Below are 22,298 nucleotides of genomic sequence, written 5' to 3'. Positions count from 1 at the left end.
TAATTTCTATTATACATCTATCATTGCACTTTTATATATTATTATAAATCAACAATTATAGGTCAACAATTTTAAATTCGAAGAATAGGGACTGTGTAGTAACAAACCAATAACCTCGCTAGTGTTCACTGATGTTATTTTTATGGCCACCAGGTGGTGGTCTTTACCCATAAATGAAAATCTTCCGCCCCCGTCATGTCTCATATGTAGCCTCAAACTATTACATATATGTCAATACAAAATTATCCCGCCAAATTAATATTGTTAATGATTGTTAATATTATCACTGTTAGTTTGTATATATTTTTGAATACATACAATATGCATATATTTTGTGTGTATTTGTGTGTGTGTCTGTGTTGTGTGCGCGCGCATGAGTGGTGTCCAATTTTTTCCCAAGTAAAAAAAAAAAGGATAAGTACTAAAACATTTTTCCCCACTTCGTTTTTTTTTAATCGCACAATTTGTTCATGTATCGTGGTTGTCTGGGAGATGAACATGTGGTGAGACACATACATTATTGATGGATTCCTAAGCGGAGCAGGGGAGGTGGTTGGAGGGAAAATCTACTCTTGCTCATTCGGTTTCCATGGCACCGCCCTTGGGGGCTGCAACTACCAAATAGGGGATTTCTACCCTTATATGTTTGCGTGTTAATTGTGCGTTTTGATGTTTTTTTTCACATTCAGTTAAAATCATCACAATAAAATCGCACCATGCAGTTACCTGGAAGCAACATATAGAAAACGGCTCAAATTATTTGTAACGTACGGTTACTACGTTATAAACACATGAATAACTGGGGAAAATATGTTTCGGTGTTGAATGGTGATTTTTGGCCTTGTTCATGTTGCACGTGTCCAGATGTTAAGGCTGTCGCTGACCTCGGTGCTGAACACGCTGTCAGATCAACCTGCGCTCAGCACAGGAGACAGCAGAGGCTCACTCCCGCTTTGATTTTATACACGCAACTCTACATCGCTTTCATCTATAATATCAACTTTGTCGCTTTTCCTCTTTCCTTTTCCTATCTGGGTGAGTGTTATCGTTCACTCGTCGTCCACTCATTTTGTGGTTTTTGCTGCTCGCTGCTGGCCAGTTGCGCCTCCTGCTCACCAGCTCGCCATCCAGGAGCAGAGTTGGTGCTGGATGAAGGCGCTCACGTCGTCTAATCCAGTTCACTAGCAGATACCGCTTTTCTTTGAGGAGATTCATCGACAAAGAAGAGCCATCATCTGGATCCTGTCTGAACTGGTCTGCTCTATCACAACTTGGCTCGTTATTCACCGTGTAGCCGCCCGAGTCGGCTCTCCCGCGAAGGAACATGACGTACAAGCAGTAAAAAACTGATTACAACAGCAACGACTGCACGGGCCTGCACATACAGACTGGATATGGAGTCCATCAAGACCAGGGCCACGGCGGGAATGAAGGAGTTGGCGGGGAAGACCCTGGGCCGCATGCACAGGTAAGGAGGCGATGGCTTCTGACTCATCGTACCTGAACGGAGACCTGAGAAAGTCTTCATGTCATATTTTTATTTGCAATGAAAGATTTAACACACCTGCAAGCCACAAGTCATTTACAACTACAGAGAGAGGCACGCCTCTTGAAGTGAGAGGAATTATGCAATCGAGTGCGTGTGTATGTGCGCGCGCGCGTGCGCGCGTGCTTGATGCCATTTTCAGGGGTCAGTCAATTGATACAGGGACACTTGCAGTGTGATGTGGGATATTACTGTAAATCAAGTTGAATTATACCGTATGGCCCACAATGGGTTTAGACATACAAACATATATATGACTAGCTGAAAAAATAATAATATAAATAGTATATGAATGACTAAAAAAAAAAAAACAGCTTTATTTAGGCACCCCCTCCAGGCGTGGTATGGATGTTTCATTTTCTTTGCTCGATCGGGAATCATTTCTCATCGCACTCTGCTCGATTATTAACATGCAACAAAACGTAGTTAATCATAAACGATTGATACGATTTTTTTGGGTGTGTGGAATAAACCGACAAATGGGTTCCAGTTAAATACTGTTTATTTTTCTTGCGTTTTAACCATCCAAATACATATATATCCCTTAATTGCACAGAAAAAAAAAATGCTGCGAAAATATGTGCGTGAGGGGGTGAAAAAAAGAGGGAAGACGTTTGAGGGATACCCACACGTGCGTGGGGAGGTGCTCAGACCGCTGAATGCTAATGAGCATAAAAGTGATGCTGCAATGCGGTACAAGGACATATTTCCATTTGCCCCCTACACTGTGGAGAATGATGAACCTGATGACATTTAATCATCTCGTTATTTTCTTTTAAATTTGAATTCACTGGAGGTGTGTCCTGAGACGCCTAAAGCCTCCCACTTCCACTTCCGTCTATTTTATAAACCAGACATTTATTCCAGATTAAACCAAAATGAAACATGGCCTCACGTTGGTGTTTTTCACACGATCTTCATGCATGTCGGTGCGGTCTTGTCCCGGTGTACTGGACGGGATCTGTACAGGGTGATGGAGAAGCGACAAAAAGGCTCGGAGGTGATCGAGTTGACCGAGGACGGACGGCCGCGTGAGGCCGCGGAGAAGAAGCCCCCCTTGTGCGACTGCAACTGCTTCGGCCTGCCGCGCCGCTACATCATCGCCATCATGAGCGGCCTGGGATTCTGCATCTCCTTCGGCATCCGGTGTAACTTGGGCGTGGCCATCGTGGGCATGGTCAACAACAGCACCATTCACCAAAACGGCAAAATCATCATTAAAGAGGTGTGCCCAACACCTAATCGTGTCGAGCTATAGACAATAAGATAGAACGACAAAAAACGTGTGAAAGCTTTTCGTGACAAATACGGCCCGTGTCTCCAAATGCGTGAAAACGATTTCCCATGTCAGAAAACGATATACAAAAAATTAGGAACATCTTATTAAAGAAGTAAATATCAATAGGTCAATGTGGATTAGCATGCATAAGTGACAGACAGCATTTCGCATTAATAATTTTAGGTGAAAGACTTTGTCATTTTTTATTTTATTTTAGGCCTATCGAACAAAACATATAAGAAATAAGCAGAATATATATAAATAAAAATCTAGGTCTCAGTCATAGTGCTGTATTAAAGGAAAGCCAAGATTTCGTAGTTCAAGCGTTTGTAATGGGAAATTGCTAGGTGACTAATGCAGAGCTTTATTTTTTTTACTCAAAGATATCAGCCCGCAAATATTCCCTCTGGAAAATATGTTTTTTTTAAATCATCAAAATGTGTTCTTTATATATTTTCCGAACGATTTACCAGAAAGCCAAATTCAACTGGGACCCAGAGACGGTGGGAATGATTCACGGATCTTTCTTCTGGGGCTACATAGTGACTCAAATCCCAGGAGGATACATCTCATCCAGGCTGGCTGCAAACAGGTATATGCGGCAGCTCCACGTCACACCCAGTGCCCACGTCACCCAACTCAAATGTGCATTGAATTAAAAAAAAAAAAAAAAAAAAAGCTATTCATATTTTTTGTTGTTCCTTAAGGCATTTTATTGTTCGCCTATGTGCAGTAGTCTATGAATACATAGCCACATATATTCAGTATTTTGTCAAATGGGGGGATTTGATATGCGTTGCAGCGGGGGGCGCCATGCATGTTGCGGGCATATAGGCCCCGGTGTCGGGCTTTGTGCCACCTGTTAATGAGCTCCCTAGGGGCCGCGGGCTCTAATCTGCAGGGGTGTGGTGAGGAGACCACCAATGTGTTGTTGGAAAAAGGCCTTTTATGCTCATGCCATGTCTATGTCATTCGTTTACATAAGTCCTTTATATATTAGATTACAAGATTTATAATAATAATAATAATAATAATAATAATAATAATAATAATAATAATAATAAAATTATATAATGGTATTTTTAACAAATGGAATAGAAAGTGTCCACTTATTATTATTATTTTTTTAATTCAACATTTCGATATTCTAATGCGTGCTCTGCTGCACACAGATGTAATTGCCGCCATGTTGGTCCCGTGCCTGACACAGGAGTCGACCGGATTAGGGTTGCCCCCTCCCGTGTGCTGCAGATGAGGAAGGCGGAGCATGTGACAGAAATGAGAAATAGCTGTTTGCATGTATTTGTGTGTACGTGCGTGAGTGCGCGCGCGCGCGCGTGAGTGTAGTCAGATATACTTACTTTCCTCACGCCTCTAGTTCTCGAATTTCATGTTATTTGTTTATATCACAGACGGGCGCACATACACTTGGTGTCTTGGATCACATTTATGAAACGCTTTTGGGGGGCAAGAGCTCCGACTTTGGTTGCTAGGCGACATGGCGATGGGACGTGCCTGTGTTAAATATTTATTTCGATGACGTCTGCTATGCTGCTGAAGCATTGGAGGAGAACGATTATCACTCTAATGGAATTACAATTAAATCAGCATTAATGATCCCAACACGTTTGAATATTCACGTTTTTGTTTAATATATTTAAAAATCTGGTTAAAAACAGCTTTGTTGGGCACAAACGTTACATTTGAAATAATTGTGAGGGTGATTGATATGATTTGTGTTATTCAAATGCATTTGATCATTTTAGGGTGTTTGGTGCAGCCATTGTGCTAACATCAATACTCAACATGTTCATTCCCTCGGCTGCTCGAGTCCATTATGGTTGTGTCATTTTCGTTAGGATACTACAAGGACTGGTGGAGGTAAGCAGCCATAATTACAAAGCCATCCGCACTTTTCCATTATAGGGCTGTAGGGCTGTATGATGCTTAGCTATTACAGACATCGGCCTTTTTGAATTTTTACACAGCGGAAAAGCAAAGGAGCGTAACGTGCACTTGATATTCAGCCAGTGGAAATTCGAGATGCGCAATATTGATCGAGTCCACTACAGCTTTGTTGCCTAGAGCCTTCTTTTCCTTGACTCTACTTTCAATACAAGAAATGCAAATATATATCAGGTTTTATCTGGTTTTTAGTAAAAAAAAAAAACATGACACACACACAAGAAAATCCAGATTTGTAGATTGCAAGATTGTACGTCTGTGAACAAATTATGTCCAATGCTTTGCAAGTGAGATCATTTTCACATAAAACATTAAAACTGCAACATTAAAAGGACACAGCTCTACCCCGTATGGTTGGCACGGCTTGTACAAATTAGCATGTGATGAACATGTAGCTACACGGTTGCTTTGCTCAGCAACCATGTTCATTAGCTATCATTTGTTCAGGCTAATTACAAGAATGGAAATGATCATCTTGTTAGTTCTTGTTAACCATGGGTCATAGAAAAGGGCGTGCACTCAGTACTTAATACATATCAAATTGTAATGGCGCTTTTGTTCAAAGAAGAGCCTTTGCTTGACTTGTATTTCTCAAAAATCTCATTTAGGGAGTCACCTACCCAGCCTGTCATGGCATTTGGAGTAAGTGGGCTCCTCCACTTGAAAGGAGTCGTCTGGCCACTATCTCTTTCTGTGGTAACTATTCAGTCTGCTTTGGGAGGATTTTCTATTTAGAATGACCTTATACCTGTGAGCATCTTCTCTATTTTGTCTTACTTCTTTTCAGGCTCCTATGCTGGCGCTGTGATTGCAATGCCTCTGGCTGGAATACTGGTGCAGTATACAGGATGGTCTTCAGTGTTTTATGTCTATGGTATGGCTAATTACGGCACTGACTATATCTACATAACAATAACAAAATATGAAAGATATTCACATTGGGTCCTACAGCTTGCTTACATTTTTATTAAGGCAGGAAAGCATAGAACTGAAAATTCTAATCACAAAGGTTGATTATCAGTGCATCCAGTCAAAGTCGAATGGATTTTTAACCAGGCAGACCAAGTATTGATTTCCTCCCCCGATGTTTTGCTGTGCTAATAACTGACCCCCCCATCTTTCTCTCTGTACTGGAAACAGATACATAGCTGTCCTGCCTGAGCATTTTTCCCTCAGGCATTTGGAAAGTTCTATCAAACAATTTGAATAAGCACAGTTAAAATGGGGGTGGGAGTGGTGGTGGTGGTGGTGGGGGGGGGGGGGGGGGGGGTAGGTAAAAGCACATCTTCAGGGATCTTAAACCCTGATTCATTTTTTCTGTTTGTGTGATGTGTAGGATGCGTTGGCATGTTTTGGTACATGTTCTGGATATTGGTCTCTTATGAGAGCCCTGCTGAACATCCAACCATCACTGATGAGGAGCGCTGCTACATCGAGGAAAGCATCGGAGAGAGTGCCATGTTAATGGGCCCTGCTGAGGTGAGGAGATACATACCAACAAAGCCAACAACATTATCAGTGAACAGTAATTACTATATCAGTCAATAATTTTGCTTGAGTACATGTCTATTTATTGAAGTGTACTGCTTTGTTCTATATGCCCATATAGTGAAATGAATTGCAGAGAAATATTCTCTTACAGAAATTCAAGACACCCTGGAAGAAGTTCTTCACCTCAATGCCCGTCTATGCAATCATTGTGGCCAACTTCTGCAGGAGCTGGACATTTTACTTGCTACTTATCAGCCAACCTGCATACTTTGAGGAAGTGTTTGGCTTTGAGATAAGCAAGGTAAATCCCTTTCATGCTTGATAGATTGAAATGTTGAGCATGTGTGAAGTGACCAACACACAAGCAAGTGCTAGTCAAACGTTCAGGAGCACGGAATACTTTGCTCTTGGAATAAATCGAACACTCAATGAGACTTTTGTCTATGAACTGCAGAAATTGCATAACAAGGCCACAAACGATGGCAATAATCCAGACAACAGGACTGAAAAAATCGGTAATGACGGACTAACAAACAGTGTATTCTAATTCGTTACACTTTGTTGATGTGTGATTTGGAACAAGTACAAGGGGCGGGAAGGCAGAAAAGTGAGGAGGTTTATCTTTTATTTTCATGCCTTCATAGAGTTGAATACAACTAAAGTGTAGCTCAACTTTAGTACCATCTGGAAAAATATTTAGGTATCAAAATACCACCATAATGACCAATTTTAAACTACAGTAGCACAGTCGACCCAAGTATTAATCTAAAACAAGACAGTTAACTTATGCCTAAAACATGTATTTAATATTGTAAGTAGAGGTGCAACGATTAATCAACGACTATGATTGAATTATCGATAATTATTTTTTAGAATTGATTGTTTGGATACACTTTTTAATTAAAAGTATCCAAAATTCTCATAATTTCAGCCTGTCAACAGTAAATATTCTCTGATCTATCATCCTCCATGAGAGAAAACTGATTCTTTTTTGTGTCAACTAAAAATAAATATTGACTTTTACTTTGGAAAACATAGCTCAATATTATTGCCTATTTTATAACATGTTACAGACCAAATTATTAGCTGAATCATAATTGTTTCATTTTGAAATACTGTCGTATTTTTAATAAAGGGATGGAAATAAAAACATGTTTTTAATATGATACATCAATAAATCTTCAAAAGACAGATTAATTGTTAGGTTGTTAGCCCCAACAACTTTATGAAATTTGAACATTTGTAGTGGGCTTAAACCTTGAAAAATTTCAAATTAAAATACTCAAATGATGGTATTAAACAGAATTGTGCCGAGGTGCATGAGGATGAGGGCCTAAATGCAGAGAAGCGGGGTTGGCGTTCTCTCAAAAAATGATTTTATTTACAGGAACAGAAAGGCAAATAACTTTACGAGATACACGTTGACCACAGGAACACAAGGCAAACAAAGTAAGATTTAAATCAAAACCAAATCAAAAACGGATCAACATATTGTACATTTGCTTTTTCAATGCACCTAAATACATTTTTGTGATAAAAAAGTTCAATACAACAGACTTGACAGTGATTGTTTTGCTTACCAGTAGAGGGAGACATTGTACCGTTGGTGGCGTATGTAAAATACTTCGAGAATCATTACAAATGTTTATAAACAAGTAAGGGGTTAGCGTTTAATACGAAAAAGAAACTCTAATCATGACTCAAGATAAACTAACTACTGATGAGATAGTGATAAAGTAAAATTAACAAACTTCAGCTTTTGTCACATAAACATTTTCCTCACATGTAGTTTGGACAATCAATCAGAGCCAAAAGCTTGTAGGAATGATTGGTTTACATCTATTATTCCCTGTGGCTGTAGGTTGGTATACTGTCTGCGCTGCCCCATTTGGTGATGACCATTATTGTGCCCTTTGGCGGCCAGCTGGCCGACTACCTGCGCAGCAAGAACATCCTGTCAACAACCACAGTCAGAAAAATCATGAACTGCGGAGGTGAGAAGTCTCGGCTGAGGGCCCAGTATCAATTTTCACACCTCTTTTTGCACAACTAAAGGGTGTGACTGTCGTAACGTTAGATACACACTGTTCCTTTTTTGCTTTGGCGGTCAGTGTGCTGGTGCGATGCTCAATACTTGCGGTCGGTGATTGTCATTGAACGTTGATTTCATTTCCGCCCCTTATGTAATTGAGAGAAAATCGTCACGCTCGCTTAATTCAATTGGCATCATGATGGGCAACAGCCTGCGGGCTTTGGGGGCTTTCATGTGCCATTGTATGAAGCCTGCTGTTCCTCTTTGATAGGATTTGGCATGGAGGCTACGCTGTTACTCGTGGTAGGATACTCTCACAGCAAAGGCGTGGCCATCTCCTTCCTGGTGCTGGCAGTTGGCTTCAGTGGATTTGCTATATCAGGTTAGTAGATGTGAATATTACATGAAGGATATACCAGTAGGAATGTCCTGAAATTTAGTCGGAAATTCTTCCACGAGAATTAGAAACCAAAGGGGGGATCACATACAAAATACACAGAATGAACTACTGTCCCGCGTAATTCAATTTCTTCACTGCTGCTAGCTTCAATCACAATAATAAACATATTGTTAAATTGATACCAAAATAGGCCCATGTTTGCTTGAAAAATACTGAAAACTGTTAAATATTCTGTTATTTAGATATAATTATATGAACAGATGCACTGTAAGCACAGGTTATATTGCATACATTTGAATCCTCTGTCTGGACAACCCACAGCTGTAATTTGTGGTTGGCCTGGAAATGTTACGGGAGCCGAAATCTATCAGTTGTGGCAGACGTGTCACTAAAGTAAAATTTTAATACATGTATGTGATTTCTTTATATCAACTAACCCACAGTTTACTGCAGTGAAGCTGGGTAGCTCTACCAGTCAAAAGTTAAGAGTGTTTTAAAAAATTGACACTGCTACTATATGGCAGCACTGTTTATTCTTGTGGTGTCGAGATATAGTTTACAATAAGACAACCTGATTACTTTCTGCAGTGGTCTACATTTGATGGCATCTTTGAAAGAATTTGCCATTTCTTTGAAATAAGTCATACTTTTTGGTATTATTTCAAATCCCAATGTGTATTTGTGGCAATTTGCTGAGAGGATTTTTAAAAAAAAATTCAAATTTGCATCCACAACAGGCCCTCTATCCATGTGCAACTGTAATTGCTGCATTTCATTTTTTGGTGTTGTTGCTGCCAAATCAGCTCATTAATAACTGTTTATAATAGTTAGAGAGCAAACCAAGGTTTTTGCCTGCATGCAAAATGTGACTGACTGCCTGTTGTTCCTGAGCTTTCTCCTGGAGTGTTAAATAATTCACAGCCAATGGTCTCAAGAGATTTGTCAGGCAGACAGAATGGAGCAGCCACTCAGAGTGGGGGAGCGGGTAGAAACATGGCGACTTATAGCCTGTTTCTCCACTGGTATTCTATCTTTTTCCAGCCATTCTGTTTCTTTATGCCTTACAATATCTCCCTCTATTTGATTTTATAATCGGGTTTTAAAGACTCGTCATGAATTCGACACAAATCCACCCCAATGATTCCTTCATATTCTATTTCCAGGCTTCAATGTCAACCACTTGGATATCGCGCCCCGTTATGCCAGTATCCTCATGGGCATCTCTAATGGAGTGGGTACCTTGTCTGGGATGGTGTGTCCACTTATTGTTGGTGCCATGACGAAACACAAGGTAAACAAGCTTGCCAAGAAGCTGACAAGCTAATCCACTTTCATTTCATGCCTAAAATAACCCCCCAAAAACAAAATAACACCATACAAACTTAATCTAATCACACGTCGGTTTATGATCTGAAAAAAATACTTTGTTACAGTGACAGCTGTTGCGAAAGTGTGATATAAATAATCTTATATTGTATTATACTGTACCACGTATCAATCCAATCTTGACAAACTCCTGCCCCACTCATCAAAGATTAATTGAAATTGTCCATAATCTACAAAAACGTTGTATAAAAGCATACAACTGTCAATGCATAAGGTAGTTTCCAATCAATATGATTTATGAATGACATAACAAACACATACAATATCCAGATTCCTGAATGAAGTATTGAAGGCAGAAGGAGTTTTGCTTGTCGAGCCTGACTTGCTGTGACCAATCAATTTGAAGACACTGACAAACTTTAATAAAAGAGACTGTTGATGTGGGTTACACAATAGTTGTCATAATTTAATTATAGGAGGTCGTCCACTTGACATGGTATGTATTTGAATTTTTGTAACAGTTGCATGCAAGTAATAATAAATATGTACGAGAAGTCCAGTTTTTTAGTCAGAAGATACTTGGACACCCATGCAGGCAGGTTAAAGGGAGCTCAAGGGTCTTCACGGGTCCAGATTCAGGGTAAGAGAGGAGGGATGGAGATCCAAGTGAGTAGTGTGGGAAAGCCGCGTCTGGGACATGTTGTAGTACATGAGACCGAATAAAAGGAAAAGGACGTTACAACACTCTCATGTTTCTTCATCCAACCCCCCCGTGCGCCACATTGATATAGTTGAAGTTACATTGGCTGAGGGCCTTAATTGGACAAAGTACATTGATATAGTAGCACTTAATTTCGAACCTATAACTTGAATGGACAAAAAACATGCACAGACACATACTGGAAGCAGTGTGGCCAAGAAAAATGCTTCAAAATGGAGAAAATAATAGAACAAAAATGATCATTAAGGTTGTAGATGTAGGTTAGTTACGTATCAGAGACGGTCTTTCTGGCTCTGGCTGACCACCATTAATATTTGTAATTATTAATGTTTAGGAATTCTCACTGGCGGGGCTCTACTTGTTATGAATTCAGTATAAACATTGTTCTCTCCTCCTTTGCTCACTTCAGACCAGAGAAGAGTGGCAGTACGTGTTCCTGATTGCCTCCATGGTGCACTATGGGGGCGTGGTGTTCTATGGGATCTTTGCATCGGGAGAAAAACAGCCCTGGGCCGACCCCGAGCTCACCAGCGAAGAGAAGTGCGGCTTCATCGACGAGGATGAGCTGGCAGAGGAGACGGGTGACATCACACAGAGTTACGGTGGGCCCGCCAAGTCGTACGGCGCCACCACGCAGGTGAACGGAGGCTGGGCCGCCAGCTGGGAGAAGACGGAGGAGTATGTGCAAGAAGAGTCTCAGGGAGGAGGCTATGGATACGGGCAGCAGCAGGAGGGATATTCTTAGACCAAACACAATGATACATGCGTAGACCTCTCGGGTATGTGTCAATATAGTCAAAAATAATATCATCAAGTAAGAAAGATAAAAAAATCAAAGTAAAAAAGAAATCCCGATCCATTGTTGTTGTTTGCACAAGTAAAATGTATCAATGAAAATCTACTAAATATGTATTACAATCAAAAGATGTTGAGCACATATCAAATTGGCAACCTGTAAATGTATTATAATGCATATTGATGATAGATATAATTATCTGGAGTGAAATTGTGTTTTAATGTAGAAATTCTCATCCCATCAGCAGAGGCCTCTAAAAAAAAAACATGCAGAAGCCTGTAGTAGGAGATCCCTCATTAATCACATGACCTGGTTCTGGATCAAATACCACAAACTACAATCCAGACACAAAGATCTCGAAACTTGTCACTGCACAGCTTTGTAAACAGAAACTGACCACCGTCAATATTGATTGTATCGCATCACTATTAAGAGCACATTTTTTTTGTTGTTCTTGTGTAGACATTTGACACGTGACATAGTAACTTGTGATTGGTAACTGGACATTAAGGTTTGTCTCTTTTTGATGTTGATGCGCTGTGTGCTCCATTTTGTAACATGGTACCCCTGTGTGATGTTAGCAACCCCAGCCTTGTAGTGCAACAAGTGGCATTTCAATATCGCAAAAGATTGGTCGTCAAATATGCACACGTCAGATCATCACCAATACAGAGGTGTTAACAGCATTTTTTTTAGTAGAAGAATATTCAGTGTGAGATTTAATCAGAGGGTTGGTGCAATGCAAAGACAAATTAGCCTGTTTGTCTCAGAATATAAAAACATTCGAGTAGCACAACTAGAAAATGCACATAATTTAAGCACATTTTAGCTAACAGAAAGATGTTATATGACAAAAGATGACGTGAACATTCCCAAGAGTATATGGATGTTTACCTTTCCTGATATTTAGAACAAAGTCCAACTATTAAATACCAGTAAAATCATGATTTTCCATCCGGAAAATGGCCTTTTGACTATTTGTAAATACAGAGATCACAAATCCTATTTATTGGCCTATTACATGTGCACATAGTGTAACAGATAAAGAATGGGTCAACACATTCCATTTTAGAATTGCTCCAGGGGCCAAAGTTCACTCTCAGTGAGGGCCATTCATCAGCACTTCACAATATAAATGTGTGTGAATGAGTATTTATGCATGAGACTTTGTGGTGAAACTTTCCTTTTGCTCACCCTCCCCTTTCGAATGACTATGCTTGTGTCTCAGAAACTGTTACTGATATTTCCATTTCTTTGCACAATTAACCAAAGGTGAAGAGCAAAAATCGGTTTTGCAAGAAAATTACATTTTCTAAGCGAGCAAAGACCATCAGCAACAAGGTTGCAGTCTGGACCACCAGTGTGCAAGTGGCACCAAACATGTCTCTATACTGTACAAAGCAATAAATCCATAGTAACAGTTCTGGTCCAACTCTAAAAATCCCCATTACTGTGTGCATTTCTTCAAAATGTTTGTTTCTTGTTTGTGATAATCGATGTAAAAAAAATACAGACAGTTGTAAATAAATAAATAAATAAATAAATAAATAAATAAATACTAGCATTGGGCCAAAACCTCCTAACTCCCAAATTTTCCTCAAAATGGTCAAGTTTGGTTCAATCACTAGCTTTGCATCGTGAATAAGAGTAAGGCACTTTCAACACTTTAGATTAAACAATACTTTGTAAAAAATAGCACCCACACATATGAATTGACCAATAGTAGATATTTAAGAAAAAAGATCAAATTCGCCCAAATGTGACTTGTGAGGTTTTGGCCTGACACCAGCAACATATTATATTAAAAGATGCTATACTAATCGATAGTATATCACACAATATTTAGACTGCCGCAAATATCTTTGACGACATCCAAAAGCAAAGTGTTTGGGATGGTGTCGCTCACCAGATGAGAAGGATAAACTTGGCTCTGTAAACAACGGCTGCTCTATTAACGTCATGTCGTTCCGTTCTCGTGCTTGTTGTATGTTTTTGGGTCCCTTCTCCTCTTGTCCATCCTCTTTCTCTCACACACACAATTAAATTTTTAGTTTGATCACATTGCTCATCAAGTGGCTCGACCCCTGTTTCCCTTCTGAACCTCTATGTATCATTTGCATATTTTTCTTGTGTTATTTCCTGATTTCACAGTCCAAACAATCAGTGACGCAAATAGACAATATCTGATTCTGTATTTTCCAAAAAGACAATTGTGCAACATAAAGTAGTTTCCTGTTTTTGTGCCTCTGAAGTTGAAGTGTAACTATTTGCCTTCTGTTGCTGTGTAAACTGAGAGTTTTGTTGGTGTCAAAAGAAAATACTCTAAAACATTTTTTTTTTAAAACAACAGCAAATCAAAAAACAATCTCTGTGTCCTTTGTTTGTTTTGCAACCTGATAGTCATAATTGCAAAGAATGTGCCAATGTGCAACGTTGCCAATGTCACAATTGGCCAGCATTGATAAAGATTTGACATGGAATACTCCAATATGATCTTATGATGCGATTCCAGTGTTCTTCCATAAACATAAAACAAATAATTATTCTTTTCAAATTTGATGGACCTAAGCTGTATAGATCTGACAATAAACATTGACTGGTCCCATGCTTAAATGTTCTTCTCAGGGTATCACGGTGGTTTCTTCAGGTGCTCTTCAGGTAAAGAATTTCCTTTAAACTCTGAGAAGTCAAACTTTTGACAAGATTATATGGCCCTGGTTATTTTTAAGTTCAGGCCCAGCCTGGTCAAATCAATGTGATGGAAAAGAGTCGTAAAGCATGTTGGAGCTGACGCAGGCTTGCTACACTTGTGAAGGCATAAGATGTGCTCAGCTAATGGCCACCCTTCTTCCCTGCTGGTGGTGAGATCAATAGTGACGTGGTGGACAGGACCTATTGACAGCACTAACCTCTTAATGGAGATGAGAGGGAGGAAGAGTGCTTATTGAGCTATTTGGGAGTGTTATTTCGATTGAGGAGACCTCTACCAACGGAAGCAGAGAAGACCAACCAACAATGGTGTGGTGAACCTGTTTAAGAATACATTACTTCAATTATTTTTTTGAACATTTAACAATGAAATGTAGTTCTCACTAAGATGTGACAATTTAGTTAGACAAAGAATCGGGAGTGGTTTTCATGGAAAATCGTACGAAGACCACAAGATCACACAAGTCTGAGAAAATGTCCCTTTGATTTGGTCAGGAGAAGAATACAAGATCACTCATTGGAAGTCCATTTTAAGATTTTAGGAATATGTAAACAAGTTATAAAAGTACAGAATCGGCAACAAACATCCGTCTTCAGCAAGTTTGCACCTCTAAATTCAGGACTGGCTTGCTACAAATGATGAGCGTGGTATTTCTTAAATGTGCCGTAGGTAAGGAGTGACAAGTTCTGACACCATTTTACGCAAAGATGTTGTACTAAAAAAAAAATAAGAGAAAAGAGAGACGCTCTTAATTTAAACATTACAGGTCAAATGAGGCACCCTTCAAAACGTGTAAGATTGGTGGTCAAAAATCAACCGTAACATTAACACCAACGTTGATATTAACATCTATGGCCGAGATTAAAAAAGAATGCCCCGTGTGCACTGTCTCCAGTTCACTGGTTTTGTTAATTTGACAAGCTCCATAGACGTGTCACCAGCCTCACCAAATGTTATTTTCTCAGAGGCAACCAACCAGAACTGACGACCTGTCCCAGTGCAAGTGAGGGAGGTGACCCATAACCTTGTGTGACCATCAATCCGCTTATTACATAAAACATGCCACTCCCCTCTGCTCCATTGACCACCCCCACCATCTGTGGTTAATAGAGGTTAAAAAAAAGAAAAAAAAGAACGCACAGTCTTGCAGTTCGTGTATGGATACACGTGTGGAAAGACGTCACCGACAAGTTTACAGACGTCACCAATTCTTTGAACGTTCACTTGACATTTAAATCTTTTCATTTGCTTCGAACACGCAAATATAGCGTGGATTCTAAATTGAATGCTGGTGTGCACATATGCTCAGCGTCTTAAATGGCTGTTCAGTGTGGGTGGAGGCAGGTGTTGCCATAGCCTCGAGGGACATCCAATGTATGTGTGCGGGTGGAAAAGTGGACGCCAAAATCACTCTTTAATGACTGCGAAGCTGTGCTCGTGACGTGTGAAAGCCCCTGAGAGCCAACGCGGCTCGTAAATAAGCTCTTGATTTGCACACTGTGCTTCCAGCAAGATTTGCTGGATGATGAAAAAGTCTAGCGATAATATTGAGTCAGATGCAATCCAAGAAGATGAACTACGTGTAAACAAATGCATGGTATCGTTCCAATTCAAAATATTTAGAGCGGTCTAAGTTGAAATTATTTTCAAATTGTTCAACCAGAGAAGTGATATATTGTTTTAACTTGTGATGCCACGCCTCCTCCTCCCAGTTGTCCTCTAGCACGTGTGCTGTCCATGGTGCTGAACAAACTGCTTCACACAACCTTGCAGGGGTGAAAGCTTTGAATAGACATGGTGTGTGTGTGTTGGGTGGAATAAAAATAATAAAATACAACAGACATCAAAGTATTAATGCAATTCTATGTGTTACATTTCTATGTGCTGGTTGGTTAATGCTGAGAAAAGAAGGCGTGAATCGTCAGTGATAGGCTCTGAAAGTGACGACATGATCCTCCAGCACGAGTCAGGAAGCATGATTAGATGCACATGCCAGCCTTCAGCAGTAACACCAGAGCTGATATATTTAGCAGCCCCTCCCCTCACCCTCTTCCCCCTTCCTCTACCTTGTCAGAAAGTGCGTCATATGCTCGTCAGCAAGGAGCCTCTGGGGTGAGTTACTCTAAAATTAGCAAGAAAGAAACTCTCCTCGTTTACTCTCCTTTTTTTCTCAACACGTGCTCCCTCACAACAATGAGATGAAAGATTTTGTGCCGACCCCTGAGTTGTTTGGAGAAGCATTTTGTGCACTTTTTTTTCATGCAGCACTGCCCCTTACTTTTGAACGGGCTGCATTTGCACACTTGCTGAAGACAGAGGTGCTTTGTTTGTTGCCAATTCTGTACACAAACATGCTGCAGCATCCGTCACATGGTTCCTGCATAATTCAGAGATTAACAAATATTTGAGAGACCCTGACTTTCATTGCTGAAAATTGATAATCCACTGAATTGTTTTTTTAAATGTTGCTCTATTTTATGCAGCTAAAAAAGAGAAGTTTTCTTTTCTTTTCAATCAGCCATTCAATTTGTACTGCGTATCCACATCATACAGTAGAAACCTGTATGAATGGGAAAAACACTTTTAGGTAGAAGACAAAATTTCTCTCTCTCTCGCTCTCTCTCTCTCTCTCTCTCTCTCTCTCTCTTTCTCTCTCTCTCTCTCTCTCTCTCTCTCTCTCTCTCTCTCTCTCTCTCTCTCTCTGTCTGTCTCTCTGTCTCTGTCTCTGTCTCTCTCAGAAGGAGACAAATAGTGCGGGTAAAAAGCAGACTCAATGAATTGATCAGATCCTAAATAAGTGAACAAAAATTTTGTATTTTTAAGAAAAAGAAGCAGGGAATTACTTCACCTCTTGACAAGATGATGTATGAAAGATTGCCTTTTAATGGCATGTCACCAGATGGGTACGTGTGTGTGTGTGCATGTGCGCGTGTGTAAGGGGGGAGGGGAGGGGGTGTTTAATACCAAAAAGAAAGAACACAGGAATCAGGCCTCCTTTTGTCCTCTTGTGACGGCCTCGCAGTAGGGTGACGCATAGACATAATAATGCACACGCACACATGCACTCCAAATCTCATTAAAAGTGAAAGGGTGAGAAGCTTTTATGTCAAATGGAAGAAGGAGGCAACAGCAAATAAAGCTACCTTACTTTTGAGTAACACTTGAACCGTTTTGCATCAGAAATATGTAAATGACAGGTAATGCTCTTGTTAAAAAAAAGAAAAGAAATAAAAGTGAAATAGATGAAAAAATAATAGCGATTCTATACACACAAAAACTGATATTTTGGTCTTTTTTTGTTGGTCTATTAAATAAAGTGAGCATGTTTTGCTGCTCAGTGCACATGCCTCCCCGCGGTAAAACAATTTTCTTTGAACGGCACTTCCATTAGATAATGACAAGCCTGGTTATTATATAAAATTGTTTTATTGTCCTGTAGTTACCATAATTGCTAGTGTGCGTGGAAGCACACCAAGCCCTTTTTATACCCCCCAATTTAGCCATTAGCGTTAGGAATTGCTTTCTAATAACAGGAAATTGCACTTCAAAATAGTTGAACGGAAAGAAAAAAAATACACACAGATGACTGCACTACCACTTTGACCTTCATAATACCCGCGCAGGAAAATGGATTTTTAATTTGTACTATTGTGGTGATAAAATATTGATGAACTGCGCCTTTAAGAGCAGAAGCTGTGAGAGGCGAAACACCTTATGATTGAGTGTAGAGATAGAACGGTGACAGAAATACACAAAAAGGTTGCAATGTAAATTCAAATTAAGACCTAGACATATTTACTCTTTGTGATACTTTGTGTATTTATTCTAGATTCACAAAATAAATGACAAAATAATAGTGTTCCAGCAGAAACATTTCTGTGTTGAGTCCTTTCAGGATGAAAATCAATGAACAAATGAGTACTATTGTGAATGTGATGATAGGCTCGGATAAGATCACTGACTCTCTTTCAACACATCAGCGTCCTTTGTTAGCGGCTCCTCCGCTCGGCCCGCGCCCTCCCTCGTGCTGTCCCTCGCATGCGGGGCGACTGCTGCATGGTGACTCACACACTGCAGAGAAGCTACATCTCAATGATGTATCGCATGAGTCACACACTGTCCATTTTGCAAACTTTCTTTTTCCTGTTCTACTAAAGATTCAAAGCTGCTGCCATCATCCATCTCTTATCCTCCTTGGCATGTTTTCCACCCAGAACTAAACAAACAAGCAACAGAAAGTTGTTTTATTCCCTTATTTTCATTGTCTAGCTGTCATTTAATTTCCGCCTAGTGCCTGTATTACGTCTCAAATTGTTTGAACCCAGTGATAAAACATTATGGAAAGTTGGTATAAGACATACAAACACAACCTCTTTTATAGGACATCACCTGCAGCTCAAATTTTGGACAAATATATAATAGAATAATATATAATATAATATATAAAAATGAAATAAAAATAACATTTTGCCATGGACATTTTTTGCCTTTATGAGTGATGTTTTTTTTCCCCCACTTGTGTCCAGGGAAAGGTCAGGGAATTATAAAAGTAAATGTTCAGTAAATGATCATTCTTACCTTGGACACGTTTGAAAAATTAACAGTTTGATGGTGCACAGTTGATGTAAAAATCTGCTTTATTTTCAAAGGATAAGTGGACCTGCATCAAATTATTCTTATACTCAAACACATCATCTTTATGTTGTTTCAATTTTACATGTGTATAATAAAAAGGGTCAATCCTTGAATATTTCTTTTGCGTTCATCTTTTCTCTGCCATTCTAAAACATCCATTAGTTGCTATGGAGACTGGTGCAGGGATGAAGTGGGATGAAGAGAACTGTGGTTGTCAAGAAACAACATGGGGTTCAAGGTTCAGAGCCCCCCCCACTCCTCTTTGTATCACCATCATCCCAGCAATATTCATAGCTTGAATACAATGTGAGCCAAACCCAGACTGATCATGGATTTATGTTCATTCACGTGGACCAGCCTTGCCCGCAGAGTTTACAATGATGGCTGCCACAAAGACTTCTCATCATTTGGCAGTGAGGTTGTGCTCATTCACGTGCTGACAGGGGTTAAGCGACTGGACGGTGATAACACAGACATCTGAGGCACTCTATCACTTGGTAATTACATTACACTGCTACTCCATTGCTTTCACCCGCTCCTGGTAATCTTGTTAAAATCCGGTGATTGGAATCACGGTGACAGAGAAACAAATGGCCCACGGAGCCGAGCCTTCCTCATCTGACTGATGCTTTTGAAGCACATCTAGCTTTTGTTGGGTTGCCATGGAGCTGCATAGGCATACAGGTACAGAAAGGAACCTTAAAATGCAGGTATGCCCTTGAGCTGGCGTTCAAAGGATAGCCATCTGACATTTGCATACATTTAGACGTGTCGGATTTCATTCTAGGCAGATTTGCTTTTCTGTTTTGCCTCTGAAGCTAGATGAATAAAATGATAACACAATGGCGCTACCCTCGCCATTAAAAGTAGACAGTTCCTCCTTATCTCCCCCAACCCCACCTACTCCTCCCCCTTTTTTTCACAAGAAAAAAACAAAAATTGACAACCACGAGCTATGCTGCTCTCTGGTGGACAGAAATTGACACTGCATTACAAATAATTATGCCATGGGATTATTTTCGATATATTTGCTGGAAAAAGAGAATGCGCAAAAACGTCCAAAGAAATGATTTTTGCTTGGGAGTGGCATCAGAGGTAGTGTGCACTTTTTAATGCGTCTGATTTGGCTTTGGTGCAACATTTGGGTGCTCCATGTGGCAGGCATCTTAATTAAAGAAAAAGTCTAGCCTGCAGCGACTGACCCCCTGCCACGGCCAGCCTGAGCCGATGTAGCCAGCATCCATTAGTCATGTGTGGAAGTAGCTGACATATTATTAGCTGGTCTTTTATATGAACGCCTCGCAGCCACTCGCCCACATGGCAGTAGGTTTAATAATCTGCAGGAGAGATCAGTGGTAATTAAAATGACGCAAAAGACAAAGGACGCAATGAATTAAATTCCTTGGAGGGGAAGCGTGGCAACGAGATTTTCTCATACGCAATATTACAGTCACTTGGTAATGAAGAATGCACATAATTAAATGTACGTTTTGCTAAGGCTTTGTGTTGCAAGAAGCGACGGTAGACATGCGACCCGACGGTCGCATGTCTACCGTCGCTTATCCAACGGTACCCGTTGGATATTTCTAATTTTGGGGGGATTTGTTAAACCACACCTCCGTTTGTGTGTGTGTGTGCGTGTGTGTGCGCGTGTGTGTGCGTGTGTGTGTGCGTGTATATGTGTATATGCGTATGTGTGTCTATATATATATATATATATATATATATATATATATATATATATATATATATATATATATATATATATATATATATATATATATATTCAATTCAATGACATGAGAGCAGCTCATCCAACCTCACAATGCTATCAGATTTAATCTGACAGAAAGATAAAACACTTGTGAGTCTCTAATAAGTGTGTCCCCCATCTGATAGGCCTCGGGTCCTCTTGACCCATGGGACCAATTTGAGTGGTATACAGCACATGGTGCCTCGTGCAGCATTATCGATCCCCCACCACTAGTGTAGTGGGGGCAAAGACAACAGAGCCCCTTGTTGTCTTGGCAACCTGTAATGCCATCTGTCATGTGTGTGCTGATCATCATTATGTGGCTGAGACATTGTTTTAATTGAATAATTTCTTCATGGAGAGACCGACTGCTAACAGAGGGCCCTTTCCCAATTTATGTGGAACGGGAAGATTTATATTTTGAATTAAAGTAATCAAGGAACATTTTGTTTAGAGGCTGAAGTAAATTGTAACTGCAAAAGCAATCAAAAAAGAAAATCATAACCAGAAAAGTTATCCAGTGTATATATAATGACTTTCACCACCAGGGTTATTGGATCAAAAATGCATTCAATGAATTCCTGCTTCTGTTCTTTATGGTCTGCTGCATTAATTCAAAACTTATTTTTGGGTACATCACTTTTAAATTGTAAAAGTAACAGTTTTAAATCATTTCTACATATTCCATCTCATATTCAGCAGCATCTTGAGTTTGTTGTGTGAAAAATGCTCATTGATCTGGAAGTCGCCCAGTGTTTTCCATGTGGGTTGAAGGACATCCAAACAAAAATTCATTCATATTCATAACAGTGCTGCTCTGCATTCAGATTAGCAGAAGGAGAAACACTTCAGGAGGACGGGGGTTTGAGAGGTGGGGGGGCGACCTCTCCCTAAGGACAGGGGCTGCAAATGAACCAGCAGTTACACCTGAGCTACAGAGCACAAAAAGAATCACGCACACTTGTAGCTGGTATAAGTACATCTCATCCTAATCAATTAGAATATCTTGAAAACGTTTGTTTATTGCTTTCAAAATGAAATTAAAAAACTTTTTTTTAAGAAGGCTGAGTCCCATCTTATTTCCATCGCAATTAATTATGCATTATTATTGACCGGGCTATGATGTGGGTGGACTTCAACAAAGTTACCTGAGGATCTCATCTCTTCTGTGATGTCATCCTGCCGGCTCTAATATGCTCTGATCTTCAGTTTTACACCAAATCTGAAGCCACAGTTCTCAGCTGCGAAGGGTATGTTCTCTCTCGGTTGGGGATGAAGTTCTGCCTCTGTTGAATCTTGAAGAGTCTTGTTTGGTGTACAGTAAAATGTATTTGTTTGTCTATCTATTTCCATCCATCCAACCGTCTTCTTCTGCTTATCCGGGGTCGGGTCGCATGTCTATTTATTTATTTATTTATTTATTTATTTATTTATTTATTTACCAACACAATTTTGGTCAACATTAAATAGTATTTTGTGTAATTCCAATTATGAGCACGGGATAGCGGCACACTTTTAATTTGAGCTGGCGTACATTTGAAAGAAGAATGAAACACTGTTGAAAATTAGTGCCATAATTACTAAAAACGAACAAAAAAACATGACTAAGGACAACAAGCAGGGTGTTTTAAAATTGTGGATTTC

The 22,298-nt window shown here is 39.8% G+C and overlaps 1 protein-coding gene across 1 annotated transcript; it reads left to right on the top strand.

The window, feature by feature from the left end:
• Positions 1 to 700: 700 nt before the first annotated feature.
• On the top strand, positions 701 to 14,163 carry slc17a6b (solute carrier family 17 member 6b). Its single transcript, XM_049717917.2, has 12 exons — positions 701 to 1,468; positions 2,516 to 2,771; positions 3,299 to 3,417; positions 4,592 to 4,706; positions 5,399 to 5,486; positions 5,578 to 5,664; positions 6,127 to 6,269; positions 6,433 to 6,582; positions 8,143 to 8,275; positions 8,585 to 8,695; positions 9,877 to 10,004; positions 11,170 to 14,163. Exons 1-12 carry the CDS (start codon positions 1,395 to 1,397, stop codon positions 11,503 to 11,505), a joined length of 1,740 nt encoding a protein of 579 aa, XP_049573874.1. The 5' UTR covers positions 701 to 1,394; the 3' UTR covers positions 11,506 to 14,163.
• Positions 14,164 to 22,298: the final 8,135 nt, after the last annotated feature.

The sequence above is a fragment of the Syngnathus scovelli genome, chromosome 4 (genome assembly GCF_024217435.2).
Source record: "Syngnathus scovelli strain Florida chromosome 4, RoL_Ssco_1.2, whole genome shotgun sequence".
In the NCBI taxonomy this organism is placed as follows: domain Eukaryota; kingdom Metazoa; phylum Chordata; class Actinopteri; order Syngnathiformes; family Syngnathidae; genus Syngnathus; species Syngnathus scovelli.
Note: the sequence above shows the minus strand (reverse complement) of the source record. Positions and strands in the feature narration are given on the sequence as shown.